The sequence below is a fragment of the Kogia breviceps genome, chromosome 6, assembly GCF_026419965.1.
Source record: "Kogia breviceps isolate mKogBre1 chromosome 6, mKogBre1 haplotype 1, whole genome shotgun sequence".
Taxonomy (NCBI): Eukaryota; Metazoa; Chordata; class Mammalia; order Artiodactyla; family Physeteridae; genus Kogia; species Kogia breviceps.
This window is the reverse complement of record NC_081315.1, coordinates 33,784,363-33,800,303: the sequence shown is the minus strand read 5'-3', so window position 1 is coordinate 33,800,303 and position 15,941 is coordinate 33,784,363. Positions and strand designations below refer to the sequence as shown.

The window sequence follows — 15,941 nt, the reverse complement described above, 5'->3', positions numbered from 1 at the left end:
TGTTGTTGATCATACTAATGAATAAGGTTGACATTCAATTTTGCATTTCTCTTTGCAGACACACACTGCTAAATCTAAAGAGGGCAAAACCCTCAGATCCTGTGTGATCCAGGCAAACTTAATCAACCAGCAGTGCTGCCAGATCCACATATGTTCCATGAGAAAAATAACCGAGATACTGACATGGCCAAAATCTGTGGCACAAGTTTTCTTACCAAATGTCTGTGTATTGAGGGAGTTTCTCATAGATAATATCTGTACCCAGTTCATCCCCATCTGTGGGTGCTAATTGTGAACCATCTTGAAACCAGCAGGATCTATTTATTTCCAAAATAACTGTGTCTTGATCAAATAGGATTCATGTGTCTGTCGTACTGCAGAGACACACTGGGCCGGATGTGGCTCTTTTCCCTGACTGCCTTGATTCAATGGGATCCAGGCGTTTTCCATCTGAACAGCTGTGGCTTGGGGAGAATCCAGGTGTTTTTCTCACTGAATATTTGTGGGATTGGCAGGGCTCTGGGTATTTCCTTTGCTTTCTCTTGCCTGGAATTATTATAACATACATTATGTATATGTATTTCAGTGAATTTTGCTTTGTCCCAGGAAACAGATCAGGTTCCTTTACTTCACACAAAGAGCAATTACACCTAGAAAAATATGGGCAGGATTAAATACTATTTATCTTTTTCTTCACTAGCTATATCCTTCATGCTGTCTTAAACAAATACATGAATATTCTAAAAATTCCTTTGAGTGAAAGCTAGTCAATTACTTTTCCACACTGAATAATTATCTACTTACAAGGCATTGCTTTATTGGAATGGGGGTGTCAAACCTGTTCAGACATCTACTTGTTAACAACCTGTTGGACTTGGCTTTGATTGCTGATTGAAAAAGTAAGTCAGCCTCCCTATATTTGGCAATGCATAGACCCTGTTAGAAAATGGTGTGTGGTTTTGGTTTCCACATCTTATACAGTATACAGGGAAATTGGAAAGAGTTCAGAGAACAGAAACAAAATGATTAAAGGGTTGGGGAAATAAGAAGCTAGGATCATTTCATCTAAAGAAAGGCTTTCAGGGAAAGCAAGATGGGGTGTGTGTGTGTGTGTGTGTGTGCATGTGTGTGCTGAAGACAGAGTCAGAAAAGCCAAATCTTAAAGGCTATGTGTTTGAGCAGGTTTGATTGGCCTTTGTAGGCCATCTGGAGCCTGGCGAAGGGAGTGGGGAGAAGTTGGTCTGCCTTACCAATTACTGGGAAGGAGAATAAGCCATTTATGGCCGAGAGGGGGGACTTGGGGGAAATCGGGCAGGAATTACTTTAGCTAGGGGTTCTGTCTCAGACCTACTTATACTATAATCTTCAAATGTAGGGAGAACTTTAGCATGTAATTCCAGCTTCTACAGATTTGAAAAGTATGATTTGATATAATATAACTAAATCTACTTAATGATAAGCCGTGTTATTCTTCCCTTCAACTACATGATGAAATGTTGCTACAAAGAAATTATTGACCAGTTTTTCTTCTTCTTCCTGAAGAATCAGAGGAAATAACTATATATTGATACCAAAAACAGAGACTAATACTCCAGAAAATTAAATCATATTCTGTTGGGAAATAGAATGGGTGCATACAGAATCAGTTCTCAACACCAAAAAAGAAGGAAAAGACTATCACCTATCTCTCTGGGATAGCTTAGGTCCTAAGGTAGGGAGGTGTGCCTGATTACCTATCATGTGATTACCTATCTGGACAAGATCCCCATCATGTCCAGGATCATAATTTTAAACCTTTAAGAACACAAAATACATGCAGATACGAAATACAGACTATGATATTAGACACTAAATCATTTCCTCTTGTAAAGCTCTGTATCAGTCAGAGTTCTCCAGAGAAACAGAACCAAGAGACATATAGTAATTGGCTTAAAGGATCGTGAGGGCTGGCAAGTTCAGAACTGGTAGGGCAGGCCAGCAGGCTGGAAGCTCAGGCAGGATTTCTAAGTTACAGTCTTGAGGCAGAATTCCTGGAAAACCTTAGATTTTGCTCATAAGACTCTCAACTGACTGGGTGAGGGCCACCAGATCATCAAGAGTAATCTCCTTCACTTAAAGTCAACTCCTTAGAGATCTTAATCACAACTACAGAATATCTTCACAGCAACATTTAGACTAGTGTTTGACCAAACTAGGCACCATAGCCTAGCCAAGTTGACATATAAAATTTAACCACCACAAGCTCCAAATGCTCTTTAGTTCATCTTTTTAGATAGTTGACATATGAACCAAAGATGGCAAGTGTAGTCCCTAACCCTACCATTTCTAAATAGTTCGTTTCTTTCTGTTGAGTTCCAAGTAGCCACTTCATTGTGGCTCTTCTGTGCCATCCCACCATGCACCCAAGCATGCTGTCCAAAGTTCTTCTTTCTGTAGTTCTCCCAGGTCTTTCCAAAACTCTTACTATCTCACTGTATGGATTTCAATGAGAATTCAGAGCAAGACAATCTGCTTTAAGCAGAGAATCACAAGAGATGATAAATGACCAGTGAAGAGCTCAGAAGACCATGGACACCATGTATACCACCACTTACACCTATGTGACTTTGATGAAGTTACTTGTGATGCCCTGAACCTCAGTTTCTTCATCTGTAAGATGGGGATAATAATTATAATTCCTTTCCTGAAGGGTTAATGTGAGATGCTTTGAGCCCTTAGTACCTATTTAGACCATTTAAGTTAACTGTTGCAAAGTGAAGGATTATCTACAGTCTAGGAGAAAATGTTTTCGACAATGGACTTCCTATACTACTTAAGCCAAGTAACACCAGGGGAAGATCTGCTCTGAACCTTTCTGCCCATGATAGTTTCTGTTCATGAATCTAGAAATTTTACTTCTTCCCTCTCTACACACTCAAGGGGGCTATGAAGTCAGAGTTTGATATTACTGATAATCCCCAAACACTTCACCCCTAAAATATTTAATCACACAAATAACAGAGGGGAAGAGAAATAATATTTCCTGGATGCTTTCTGTGTATTAATCCATGTACATTGGCTCGTTTAAGGCTCATAACATCCCAGTAAATTATATATTATAATCCTCAATTTTCAGAAGGGAAAACTGAGGCTTAACGAGGTTGAAATAACTTGCCCAAAATTATAGAGCAGAACTGGGGTTGCCCAGCTTCAAAACCCAAATTCTTGCCAGTTACATCCTGCTGCTTTTCTCAAGGGGGCAGATCTGGACCTATTTCTTGCAGGCTGTTAGCTCCTGTGCTATCTAAAATTTTTTTTTTTTTTTGCATATTTGAGAAATGCTCATTTCTTTCACTCAACTAAATTGAATTCTTAATTCTAGAAGGCTGCTCAGGACATTCAATGAAGGACATTGTGAAATGGACAGGAGATCTTGAGCTGCACATACTGAAAGAGAAAGCCTAAAAGTGAGTAGGAAAATAGATGTTTCAAGTTCCTGATTTTCCATTTGTTTCTAAACTAAACCACTATTTACGATGAATGTGTCGGTGAAAGATGTGGAAAAACTAGCTGCTTTTCCTTTATTTTTAGACTCAGGTAAATATTTGATAGTAGTACAGTTTGCAAAATAAATTGAAGAAGTTCAAAAATCAGTTCAAGGGCTTCCCTGGTGGCGCAGCGGTTGAGAATCCTCCTGCCGATGCAGGAACACGGCTTCGTGCCCCGGTCCAGGAAGATCCCACATACCGCGGAGCGGCTGGGCCCGTGAGCCATGGCCGCTGAGCCTGCGCGTCCGGAGCCTGAGCTCCTCAATGGGAGAGGCCACAACAGTGAGAGGCCCCTGTACCACAAAAAAAAAAAAAAAAAAAAAAAAAAAAAAAAAAAAAAATCAGTTCAAAAAGCTCCATAGAATGTTCCAAATGAGTAAATTGAGAAGATATGATTCATCACAATAAAAGATCTCATGTTAGTTAATTCTGAGTTCTGGCCTCAAACTCCTCCTTCAACAGATTATCCTTCCATCTACTCTTAGTTCAACCAACCACCCATTCAGTCATCTATCCCATAGATATTTAGTGAATAAAGACTCACTATGTAGTAGGTACTCCTCTAGGTTCTGGGATAAAGCAGTGCTTAAAGTGCATGAATAGGGTTGAGATCACAATAATCTAATAAACAAATGAATAAAACAAGCTAATTTCAGGTGCTGATAGGTGCTGTGAATGAAATCAAATATGAGGATACAGAGCTTAAGGTGGAGAAACTACTTGAGGTAGGTAGGGTGGTCAAGGAAGGTCTCAAAACAGTTGGTATTTGAGTTGAGGCCTGAATGAGAAACAGCCAAATCTTCACAAAGCAGAAGAAAGAACTCCCAGGCACAGAAAAGTTCTCACAATTCAAATGTACTGTCCTGGTCTGTTCAGGCTGCTGTAACAAAGTGCTACAGACTGGGGGATTATAATCAACAGACACTTCTCACAGTTCTGGAGGCTGGAAGTCTGAGATCAGGGTGCCAGCACAGTCAAGTTCTGTTGCAGGCCCTCTTCCTCTTTGTGGACTGTTGGCTTTTTCTACCTTCACATGGTGAAGAGCAGAGAGCTGCAAGATCTCTCCTCACTCATATAAAGGCACTAATCCCATGACCTCATGTAATCTAATCACCCCAAAGACCTGGCCTCCTAAAGCCAGGGGCAGGGTAGGATTTCAACATACGAATTTTGAGGGAGATACAAACATTCAGTCCACAACAGGGACCAAGATCAGAAAGAAGGCAGGAAAACAGGATGTACAGCTTTGAGGTCAGAAAGGTGGATAGGGCCATGTTAGGTAGAGTACTGCACTGTTTGAAGGAGTCTGAATTATAATCCAGGTATAATGGAAATATACTGACAGGTTCTAAGAAGGGGGTTGACATGATTTGAGTTAGTTTTAAAATATCATTCTGGATGCTTGCTTGATAATTACTTGCAAAGGGGCAAGGGTGGAGGCAGGGGCCTAGTTAGGGTGAGACTGCAAAGGCTGAGGAGAAAGGAGACCCTAAAGACTGGTAACAAATCTCCTCAATGGTGAGGAGATTCATTGGTGAAGGGATGCTGAATTTATTTCAATAATGTCTCCATTTATGTGCAATGTGTCTGCTGTAAAATACATTGTTTTATTTTTGTTTTATCAGACATGGAGATGATGGTGTGGTTGTAGGTCAGCAGTTATATATGTTAAAAAGGCATCTTGCTGTTGCTGTAAGGAACCGCTAGACAGGGCTTTTGGTCCTCCCGAAAGGGGAGCAAGAGTATCAAGGAAATTAATTCTTCCCTCTGGCGTAAAATCAAAATTGCAGAAACCATTTGCTAAACTTGGCCAGCCATCCTTAAGAGGGCAGAGAGCCCCTCCTCAGGCATTTTTTATTAGAGGCAATTTATCAGTTTTTACCTATCATGATGGATAACTGAAGAGAAACCCCCGACTATGGGAATTTATTGGCGTTCTTCTTGGGCCCAGACACAAGCTATTTTGAAAGTGATATCAATAGTTGCCCTGACAGCAAACTGCCCTGCTCAGCGGCGATGGAGGAGCGCTGGGAGGTGATAGCCCTCAGCCACCCCGTCTTCCTGCCCATAAATTAGCACCATAAACCATTCTGGAAGTGTGATGGCGCTGAATGCATAAAAAGTGTTCGCAAGCTGAACCTATTGTCGTCATTCCTGGCAGCAGAGGGGACTGACCAGCCGCTCTCACGTCGCCGAGTGGTAGCGCGGCGTAATAACGCGTGGTTTGCACCATGTGTGTCACAGATTTCTCGGGGTTTCTCGAGGGTTTTTCCAATTTCCTCCTCCCCCTGCCTTTGCAGTCATCCTGGCCCCAGCTGTGCATCGGCCTTTGACTCTGTCCTTCCGCTGGGGACGGGTCTCTCTCGCCACATGGAGCACACGTTTGGCTCCCCGGTGTGATGATAACCCCCACCCTCTCTGTTCAGCCGGAGCCCAGTGTCAGGCCGGCTGCAGGGCCCGTCGAGGAGATGGAGGGGGGAGAGCGTGGAAAGGCTGCCGCCTCACCTTCCCCCACCCCTCGCCACTTTGCACGCACAGCCCCGGCCGACGCCTCGCCTGCGCGACCTTCACCTGCCCCACAGTCCAAATCTCCGGGTCCTTTCTCGTTTGCCTCCCTCTGCTCCGTCCCCAGCCCAGCCACGAACGGGCCCCACCGCAGCGACGCCTCGCAGGTGGGAGTTGGCCGGGGTGTGCGCCGCGTCACGACTCACGGAGGAGAGCGCAGGGGGCTGGGGCGGAGGATAGCCTCGCGGTCCCCAGCGTCCCGAGACGTGGCGAGTGCGGCCGACCCCGGAGCCGCTGACTACGCAGCGGCTCCCTCCCTCCCTTCCGCTGCGGCCCCGCGCGCCCTTGCTCCCGGCCTCCAGCCCTTACTCCACCCCCTTCCCCGGCCCGACCCCCAGCCTCTCCGGGTGTGTGCGCTTTAAATAATTTCATTCTTTTTGGCAAAAGCATAATGCACCTGACTTTACCAGGGGGAAACAACCAGCCGAGAAGAACAAGAAACTGATGTAAAAAGAATAAAAGGAGAGAGGAAAAGAGATGAGACTCGTTTAAAGAAATCCAGGGGCTGAAGAGGTGGCTGCAGCAGCAGAGGCAGCTGGCGCTTCACTCCCTGTCTGCGCGAGCTGCGGGCGGAGGACGTTTTCACCAGTTGCAGATGTAACCTCGGGAACTCCTGGGTCTGTTGGTTTTGTTTGCCAAACAAAGTCTTTTCTTCTTTGGCTCAGACACTGAAGAGGCTCCTGGATTTTTCTGCCATCGCGCCACAACTGGGCAGTTACCCGGGAGCCTTCCCAAGGAGCTGGCGGAGAAATGAGCCCTTCTGGGCGGAGGATGGGCGAAGGGCGTCAGCAGCTCGGGGCTCCGGCCGGGAAGCGCCTCTTGCTCCCCAGGAGCAGAGGGTCACCCAGCGGGCTGCCGGGCGGCGGCGCCGCCAGGGCGCAGCGCTTCCTGCTCGGGCTCTTCGTGCACGCGTGGCTGTGGGCGGCCTCGGGCTCGTCTGCCCAGGTGTTCAACCTCAGCCTTTCCGTGGACGAGGGCCTTCCTCCAGACACTCTAGTCGGCGACATCCGCGCGGGGCTGCCGGCCACGCAGCAGCAGCAGGAGGGGGGCGGCTTCTTTCTGTCTGAGGATTCGGATGACTCCCCGTTGCTGGACGACTTCCACGTGCATCCGGACACAGGCATCATCCGCACGGCGCAGCGCCTGGACCGAGAGCGGCGGGACCACTACAGCTTCGTGGCCGCCACGCTGCTGGGCGCGGTGGTGCAGGTGGAGATCCGCGTCAACGACGTGAACGACCACTCGCCCCGCTTTCCCCGCGACTCCTTGCAACTCGACGTCTCCGAGCTCAGCCCGCCAGGTACAGCCTTCCGCCTGCCAGGCGCCCAAGACCCGGACGCCGGGCTGTTCAGCATACAGGGCTACACCCTGGTGCAACCGTCCGACTTTTCTGAGGACGCCGCAGGACCATTCTTCCAGTTGCGCTACGGGGCCCCGGTGTCACCAAAGTCGCCGCCGTCCTCGTCGCCCCTTGAGCCCTTAGACCTGGTGCTGCTGCGGCGCTTGGACCGAGAGACGGTGGCAGCACACGAGCTGCAGATCGAGGCGTGGGATGGCGGTCGCCCGCGGCGCACGGGCAGCCTGCGGGTGGACCTGCGCGTGCTGGATGAGAACGACAACCCACCCGTATTTGAGCAGAGTGAGTACCGCGCCGCCGTGCGCGAGGACGCACTGCCGGGCGCCGAGGTCTGTCGCGTGCGCGCCACCGACCGTGACCTGGGGCCCAATGGCCACGTGCGCTACAGAATCCGCTCCCGGCAGGCGCCCGGGACGGGTGGCAGTGGCGGGCCACTAGGCGACGCGCCCTATTTCGCGGTGGAGGAGATGAGCGGGGTGGTGCGGATTCAGAGGCCGCTGGACCACGAGGCTCAGGCCTGGCACCAGCTGGTGGTGGAGGCCCGCGACGGAGGTGCCGAGCCCGAGGTTGCCACCGTGCGCGTGTCCATCGCGGTGCTGGACGTGAATGACAACTGGCCCGCCATTCATCTGCTCTTCCTTACCGAAGGAGGCGCCGCGCGCGTCTCTGAGGGCGCTCGAGTCGGCGACTATGTGGCTCGGCTCTCCGTGTCCGACGCGGACGGTGACCCAGAGAAGGAAGACGAGGCCGCCGGGGAAGTCGGTATGGGCCTCGGGGGCGGGAGCATCTCGCTGGCCTTGGAGGGCGGTGAGGGAGCCTTTGCGCTGCGGTCCGGAGGCTCCTCAGGACTATTTTTCCTTTGCGTCGAGGGGCCCCTAGACAGGGAGAGCAGAGACCTGTATGATTTGCGACTGGTGGCCACGGATGCGGGAACCCCGCCGCTGAGCACGGAGGAGACGCTGCTGCTCCGGGTCGCCGACCTCAATGACCAGCCGCCTCTCTTCAGCCAGGAGCATTACTGGGCCTCAGTGTCCGAGGCCGCGGCCCCCGGCACCGCGGTAGTGTGCGTCAGCGCCTCCGATGAGGATGAGCCTGGCACAGACCACGCCCGGCTGCGCTACGCGCTGGTACCTCTCTCAGCGCGCTGCAGCCCGGAGGCTCTGAGGCCCGCCGCTGAGTGTGGAACGTCCTTCATCATCGATCCTGAAATTGGTGTGATTACCACCACCCGGAGTCTGGACCGAGAGGTAACGGAGGCCGTAGAACTGAGAGTGGTGGCCCAAGACCTCGGAGAGCCCCCGCTCTCTGCCACCTGCCTTGTGAACATCGCCGTGGGAGACGTGAATGACAACGAGCCCATCTTCCTGAAGCAGGTGTACAACGCCACCCTTCTGGAACATGCCCCAGTCGGACACTGCTTTCTGCAGGTGAGTGCATCAGGCCTGTCGATCCGAGGGAGGCCTGGGAAGGGATGGAGAGGTTGTGAGTTAAGTACAGGGAAGCAGAATTGTGATGTGGATAGTTATACCCAAGCTCAGAAGGCAGGGGACATGGGCTTTGGTTCCTCCTCTGCAGGGAGATGAATGGGTGCCCTCTGGTCACCTAACTTTTCTGAATGGTCTCTAAGGTCTTTTCTATGTCACATGATATTTGGATCTTGATTTTGCTTATGGAATGCTGATTTCCTTCAGTCTGTATATGATCACCCAAATAGGTTTGGGAGGAACAACCCATTCTCGGTTTTACTTTTTAACTGTGCAAATGGCAATGTCGCATATATTTGAGGATCATTATGTGGCCACCTGGGGAAGTGAGGTGGCCCTCACACATTGGTTTTTTAAGTAAACAAGTGTATGCTATTAAACACTGAAACTGTTTTGAGTAACTATTTCCAGAGACTTCTTACACATTGTCCTACCTTCTCTGGAAGTTTACAAGAGACAGTTGAGGACATCAAGTCATTTTTACCAGTTGTGGGCTGAACTCCTCCAGTGCTGCCTTCTGGATTCAGGAGTAGCGGGGCTCAATCATCCTTTATAAAATGGATGATATCCTTTATAAACGGATCTCAGAATGTTGTGATGTGCACCGTTCTAGCAGTACTCCTTATGGCTTCCAATTTCCTAGTATTTATCTGATGTGAGGTAACAAACTAGATTTCCAAGACTGGTTTATTTACTCCAAGATAATTTGAGTAAATAAATAGAGCCTGAGAGGCTAACTAGTGAGTGAAGCTCTAAAACTCCATTTAGCTCTCAAGCTGGGTTGTTTTAAGACCTCTGTGGCTTATTTCTTGGTTCTCCGGTGGGGGTAGGGCAGGCGGGGTGAGGTTTTAGGCTTGATAAGTCATGTCTCAATAACCTTTAGATAAGTAAGATGCCACTGTATTTTAAAAATGAGTTACCTGACTTCTTCTCTCTTTTTTAATCCTTTGGCTCTGTGGGTAATAATAATCTCCATCCCTTTCTCTGGCATGACTGACGACTCATTGAGTTGCTAGGTTATTAAAAGAAGGCTTGAAAATCAATTAATGCTTGCTGCTGAAACAGATCCACAAATGCCGATGAATAACATAATGGAAGTTTATTTACATCTCAAGCAGAGTCTGATACGATGCAGGTTGATTGGTCCTTGTCCATCCAAGGTAGGGCCAGGGCTGGGAGTGACTTAGATCAGGTCCACCAATGTCCCATTGGTCAGAGCTTAGCCACGTGGCCTCAGGTTTACTGCAAAGGTGGCTGAAAAATGGAGGAGGAGCGCATGCTGCCAGTGGGCACCAATTGTTTCTCACATGGATGTTGAAAACTGAGGTCATAATAGATGAGAGGTTGGATTAGATAATTTCTAAAATTTCTTCCATCTGGAAGACTTTAAGGATCTTGGTGCAAAACAGTACAACTGGACGCTATTTGAAGGAAAATAAGCAGGGTAAATTAATTATGATTCCTTTGATTAGAACCTGTGTTTTTAGAGTTGTTTCTAAAATTGTGAGATGATTCTGCCATGAGGTGTGAGTTTATCCCATTATTATGACTTGGTATGTGGCAGATCCATTATGGTGAGCTGAACTTGGCTCAAGTGCAAGACTGCATCTTCAGTCGCAAAAAACCTTTCAGTTGCCGAGTATTGTTATAGGTAGTATTAAAGGGTGCTGATTAGAATTTCTGGAAATTCCAGCAATCTAGCCACTCAAGATTGCAGACACATTCTTATACACTGGGCTCTCTGACCTCACCATAGCAGCTTTGTGAACTTTCTGTGCCGCATCAGCTCTCTGGCTGACTCTGTCCCCTAAGTCTCACCCAGAGTGTTTTCCAATCTTTTTGCGATCTCTTTAGTCTCAATCTTTCTTTATACCACTTTGTAAAAACAAACCTCCCCAACTCCCTTTGGATCTCATGGCCTCTCCTTTCTTCCAGGGCTTTGTTTAATTACATTATATCAGTTCTTACAGTTGAACCTTTCTGTTGCCCTTTACCCGTTTCCTCCCTTTAGACCTCATCTCTGCTCAATTCTCCTTCGTCAGAATCATAAAAAAACAAAATGAGAAATGACAGGAAAAAAAAAAGTTCTTTCCTGGATTCCCTGTAAGGGAATACCATGTCACCTAATAAAACAAAGCCTGAAACTACTAGGTGTCTTGCTGGTTACTCCACAACACTAATCCCTGGGCTTATTCCACTCTGATTATGTTCCTACTACCACCCCAGGGCAGCCATCCTCCCTTCCCCCAGTGCTGGCTGAACCCTTCCATGTTCTCAGACCCAAACTGGAACTTTCCAAAGACTTTAAATGTGGGGCCGAACAAAGGGATTTAATACAGAGGACAAGAATTGGTAGCAGCCTGAGATGGGTGACCTCTAGCCCCAAAGGGTTTTCACAACCTTGTGGGCACTTGTCTGGATTTCTTAGTTCCTTGCTCCCCACTGCCCCGCAGGTGGAGAGCCCCTTCTTGACAACCTGCCCCTCGGGAGCTCCCTTCAGCATCTCTTGATGTTTTTGTGGTCAAGGCAGTTGCTCCTGTGTTTGCCTCTGAGTTCTAGTGTCTGGCCTGAAAGACTCTTTTTCTTCAGATTACTGTCAAAGAGACTAACCTCAGCCTCCCTTGGTGGGGAGACTGCCACTGTCTGCCTCACGCTAAATCCAACCATGTGAACTACACTGACAGCCTTTATCTTGTTGTTGTATTTATAAATTTATTTATTTATTTTTATTTGTTTATTTTTGGCTGCGTTAGGTCTTCGTTGTGGTGCGTGGGCTTCTTCTTGCAGTGGCTTCTCTTGTGGAGCACGGGCTCTAGGTGCGCGGGCTTCAGTAGTTGTGGCACACAGGCTTCAGTAGTTGTGGCACGCAGGCTTCAGTAGTTGCAGCACACAGGTTCAGTAGTTGTGGCACATGGGCTTAGTTGCTCCGTGGCATGTGGGATCTTCCTGGATTGGGGCTCAAATCCGTGTCCCCTGCATTGGCAGGGGTATTCTTAACTACTACACCACTTTATCTTGTGACCAGATCTTCAAACAATGTAACTGCAGCCTTCATACCTGAATTACACACGTTGCATAACAAGATTATTCTCTTGTACTGCCCTAAATATCAGTACTGTATTCATTCACTAATTCATTTGCTTAATCAGATAACAGCATTCATTGAATAAACAACATTCCATTAAAAGTATTTATGGGTACGTATTACATTCCAGGAACTCAGTGCTGGTGCTGGGGAGGCAGCGGTGAGGCCAGGTCCCTGTGCCAGCTAAGTGTAGAGTCCCAAGTCCTCCATCCCCTGTCTCCTTCCCTCCTCCATGTGAAGGCATATGCCCCGCCCCCACTTGCTGATCACCCCTTCCTACCCTGTTCGGATCTCCCCCACCACTATGCTAAATTCTGCCTCTCCCTCCAAAGGCAGCTATGTTCTTTTATTTCAGATCCACTGGGCTTTCTTAGTTTAACCTGACTCATTCTCTAAAGCATTTTGGGCTGCTGCCCACTTCCTCTTTCTTGAATGCATCATCTTCACTGCATTCTGTCTCACTGCATCCTCTCTGTCTTTGTCTTGCCAATTCCTCCTGTGTCCCCTACTCAGTGTGATAGAGGAGTTTGCAAAGGTTTTGTCTTCCTCTCACTTCGCTCTTTTCTATATTTTCTACTTATGTATTCCCAGAACTGCAACTTTTTTTTTTTTTTTTTTTAACATCTCCAGGGTTGACCTCCTTTACTAACTGCAGATTAACATTTCTCTACCTGGTACGTATCTCTGCCTGGAAGTATTTTTGACATCTCAAATTCTGACATTTTTTAAATCGAAGTCATTTATCTTCTACTCTTTTCTTTCTTTTTCCCCCCAACCTTCATTAATCAGCTCCTTTTTGAAACTTTCTATATTTTATTAATGGATCCCTTCTATAGGTGTATTTATACATTTGGTGTGTGTCTGTCTGTGTTTTTGCTATTTGTTGGAGTGGTTGTGGGTTTCATTGCTGAGAGTGACAAGGGTGAAGAGCAAGGTCATGGCTCATATGAATTAATTGGGTAAAACACAGGTCTTGGGATCCCGCACACGGGCTGTGGGAGAGAGCACCCGCTGTGCTCGTGTGTTTGCTCTCCTGGTCTTTGAGGAGCCTGACTAGGAGGGGTGCCTGGTCATTCAACATAATATCTACCATCTGGGAAGATGTGGGAGATGGGAAAGCCTGATGCCAACAACTGTGCTCCATGGCCTGAGAAGGACTAACCTATATCTTGTTTCTGATTCATTACATCTTTTGGGGTTACTTCCTTTTATGAATCCCCTAGCCTTTAGGAAAGTCTTTCTAAATGTGTGAACTTTGCCTCAACTGTACTGTAGAGGTAAAAATGGAAAACCCCAAACACTGCCTGGGGTGGTATGATTTAAGGGAAGGGTTATTAATTAGCTTTAGTCAAAGTGTCCAGGGCTGGCAGCCCCTCTCCTGAAGTCTGGGTGGAGATGATGGCAAGGCATGCCGAGGTAGGCGGTCCTTAGGAACGGTGGGAGGCCTTCTTTCCAGAGGCTGTCCTAGTGCCAACCTTGGATTAAGGAAGATGTTTCCTAACACCTTCATATCATCTTTGATTCCTCCCCAAATCTGACCACACTAGTTGCCAAGGCCTTCATTAGTCCCTTCATTTATACCCATTGTTGCCACCCTAGTTCTGTCCACATTGTTCCTTGTCTTCTGTTGCCTGTTCTTGACACCAGAGAGATTTTGGGCACATCTCAAATGCCACCTCCTCCCACTAAATGTTTCCTTGTTCTGTCTAGCTCTTTTCTTAATGTTCTTTATGGTGCTACAGTTGTTTACTTGTATTAGTAAGACGATGGATTGTGATTGCCCTGTGATGCTACAATTTAATGGTATTTGAGTCCCTGTAATTCCTAGTGTTCTCAATCTCATATACTGGAAGATCGACACTTTTGTTAAATTGTATTGAAGAGCATGATGAAAAAAAATTTACTAGTCAGTGGTAGAGCTAGTAAAGGTTTTTACTTTCTACTTTATTTTTTGTACATTTCATTTGTATGTATATTAAATTTATTATAAAGTTTCTTCCCTCCATATATTTTATCATTGATCTTTTGGAATTTTATGGTCTGAGTTGCATTGTTTATCCCTCATCTTATTACAGACATACTCTTACTGCTTACCTTACATACAAGCTTATGTACTTACCTAGTGTGTGCCAGCTTTGATGGTCATAGAATTGTATTACCACATATGATTGTCTCATTCTGGCTCTTTTGAATGGACCTGACCTGTCTGTACACACACACTGAAAGCATGTGAGATTTCCACAGTGGTCATTTGCATCTGTCTCCAGGATGAGTCTAGATTACCTGCCAAGTGTCATCTTCCCTGATTATCTGACTCCTGCTGGCCTTCCATTGTAGTTCCCAGCATGTGTTGGTATGTGCCTCTGGCTTTGCTTTGATGACCTGTTTTAGGTACTTGAGATTGGCTGTAGAATTCTCTCAGATTTCGTTTTGGTAGCCTTCCTCGCCCTATCCCCCACCCAGCTGCTACCCAAGGCCAATCAGCTGGCTTTACTTCCTTTCCCCTTTTCCTGCTTGAGAAAGATGATCAGATAATTTGTTTGGCTATGTAATAGGAGGGGTATAGCCTGGAATCTGTGGGATGCATCTCTAGTTACAGTCAATATATAACTTGCAAGTACTTTGTCTAATTCTTGGTTCTAGAACTAAAGATGATTGACATTACATGGTAGAGAGTTCTTAGCTTTGAAGACTAAAATTAAGCTTCATACAGTGATGAAGAATATAGCCAGACTATGGGATCAGTATGCCTGGGTTTGAATCTCAGCTCCACTCCAAGATCCATGTGATCTTGGGTACTGTGGCTCAGTTTCCTCATCTGGAAAATATGGATAACAGTGGTATCAGCTTGATATAGAGTTTTTATGTGTCTGATGAATTAGTACATGTATGCTTAAAACAATGCTTGACTCGTAGTAAGTCCTGAATGCATGCTATTTATTATTAAATGCTAGTAAATAAGACTTCTAGAAATGATGAAGACTATTTTGCCTGATATAGTGAATGCTGAGGACTAATTAAAAATGACATTTCAAATAAAATTCTTGGGACTTCCCTGGTGGTCCAGTGGTAAAGAATCCGCCTTACAGTGCAGGGGATGTGGGTTCGATCCCTGGTCAGGGAACTAAGATCCCACATGCCGCGGGGCAACTAAGCCCACGCGCCACAACTACTGATCTTGTGCGCCTCAACTAGAGCCTGCATGCTGCAAACTACAGAGCCCACGTGCTATGGAACCCATGCGCCACAACTACAGAGCCCATGCTCTCAGGAGCCTGTGCGCCACAACTAGAGCGAAGCCCGCACGCTGCAATGAAAGATCCCTCATGCCACAACTAAGACCCAATGTAGCCAAAAATAAATAAATCTTAAAAAAAATTATTTTGCATGAAAAGCAGAAAAAATTTAAATTGTGTGTTCAGTTTTTAGTTAGATGTAAGTGTCTGGCAATGAAGGGAGAAACCTATTTTGCTTACGTTGGAAGCTTATAACATCTCCTTATGGGTTTATGGAATCCCATGTGTCTTAAAGGAAGGTTCAAATGACCTCTCAATAGCTATCCTCCATGCCTACCCCACCCCCTACGCTGCCACAGAAAAAAACATTGTGAAAGGCATAGAGGGGAGGCAGTGTGATGTAAGTTGTGGCAAAGGCCTTGGTGTGATGGGTCATGAGTCCTCAGGGTTTCACCCCAAGGGTGCTAAGCATCACACTTAGATTCAGTGGGATCCCTTTCAGCTGTGCAGGGCATGATTCTGGTCTACAGAGTAACTTAGTATATTTTTTTTATTGAGTTATAATTAACATACAATATGATATAGTTTGAGGTATTCAACATAGTGATTAAATATTCTTATACATTATGAAATGATCACCACAATAAGTCCAGTTACCATCCATCACCATACAAAGTTGTTGTGATG

The 15,941-nt window shown here is 46.5% G+C and overlaps 1 protein-coding gene across 1 annotated transcript in view; it reads left to right on the top strand.

Moving 5' to 3' along the window:
- Positions 1–6,452: 6,452 nt before the first annotated feature.
- The window catches only part of DCHS2 (dachsous cadherin-related 2), a 270,134-nt gene continuing 260,645 nt past the window's right edge, over positions 6,453–15,941 (top strand). The window contains exon 1 of the mRNA XM_059066078.2: positions 6,453–8,876. Coding sequence (XP_058922061.1) covers positions 6,843–8,876 — 2,034 coding nt within the window. The 5' untranslated portion in view covers positions 6,453–6,842. The remainder of the gene's footprint in view (positions 8,877–15,941) is intronic.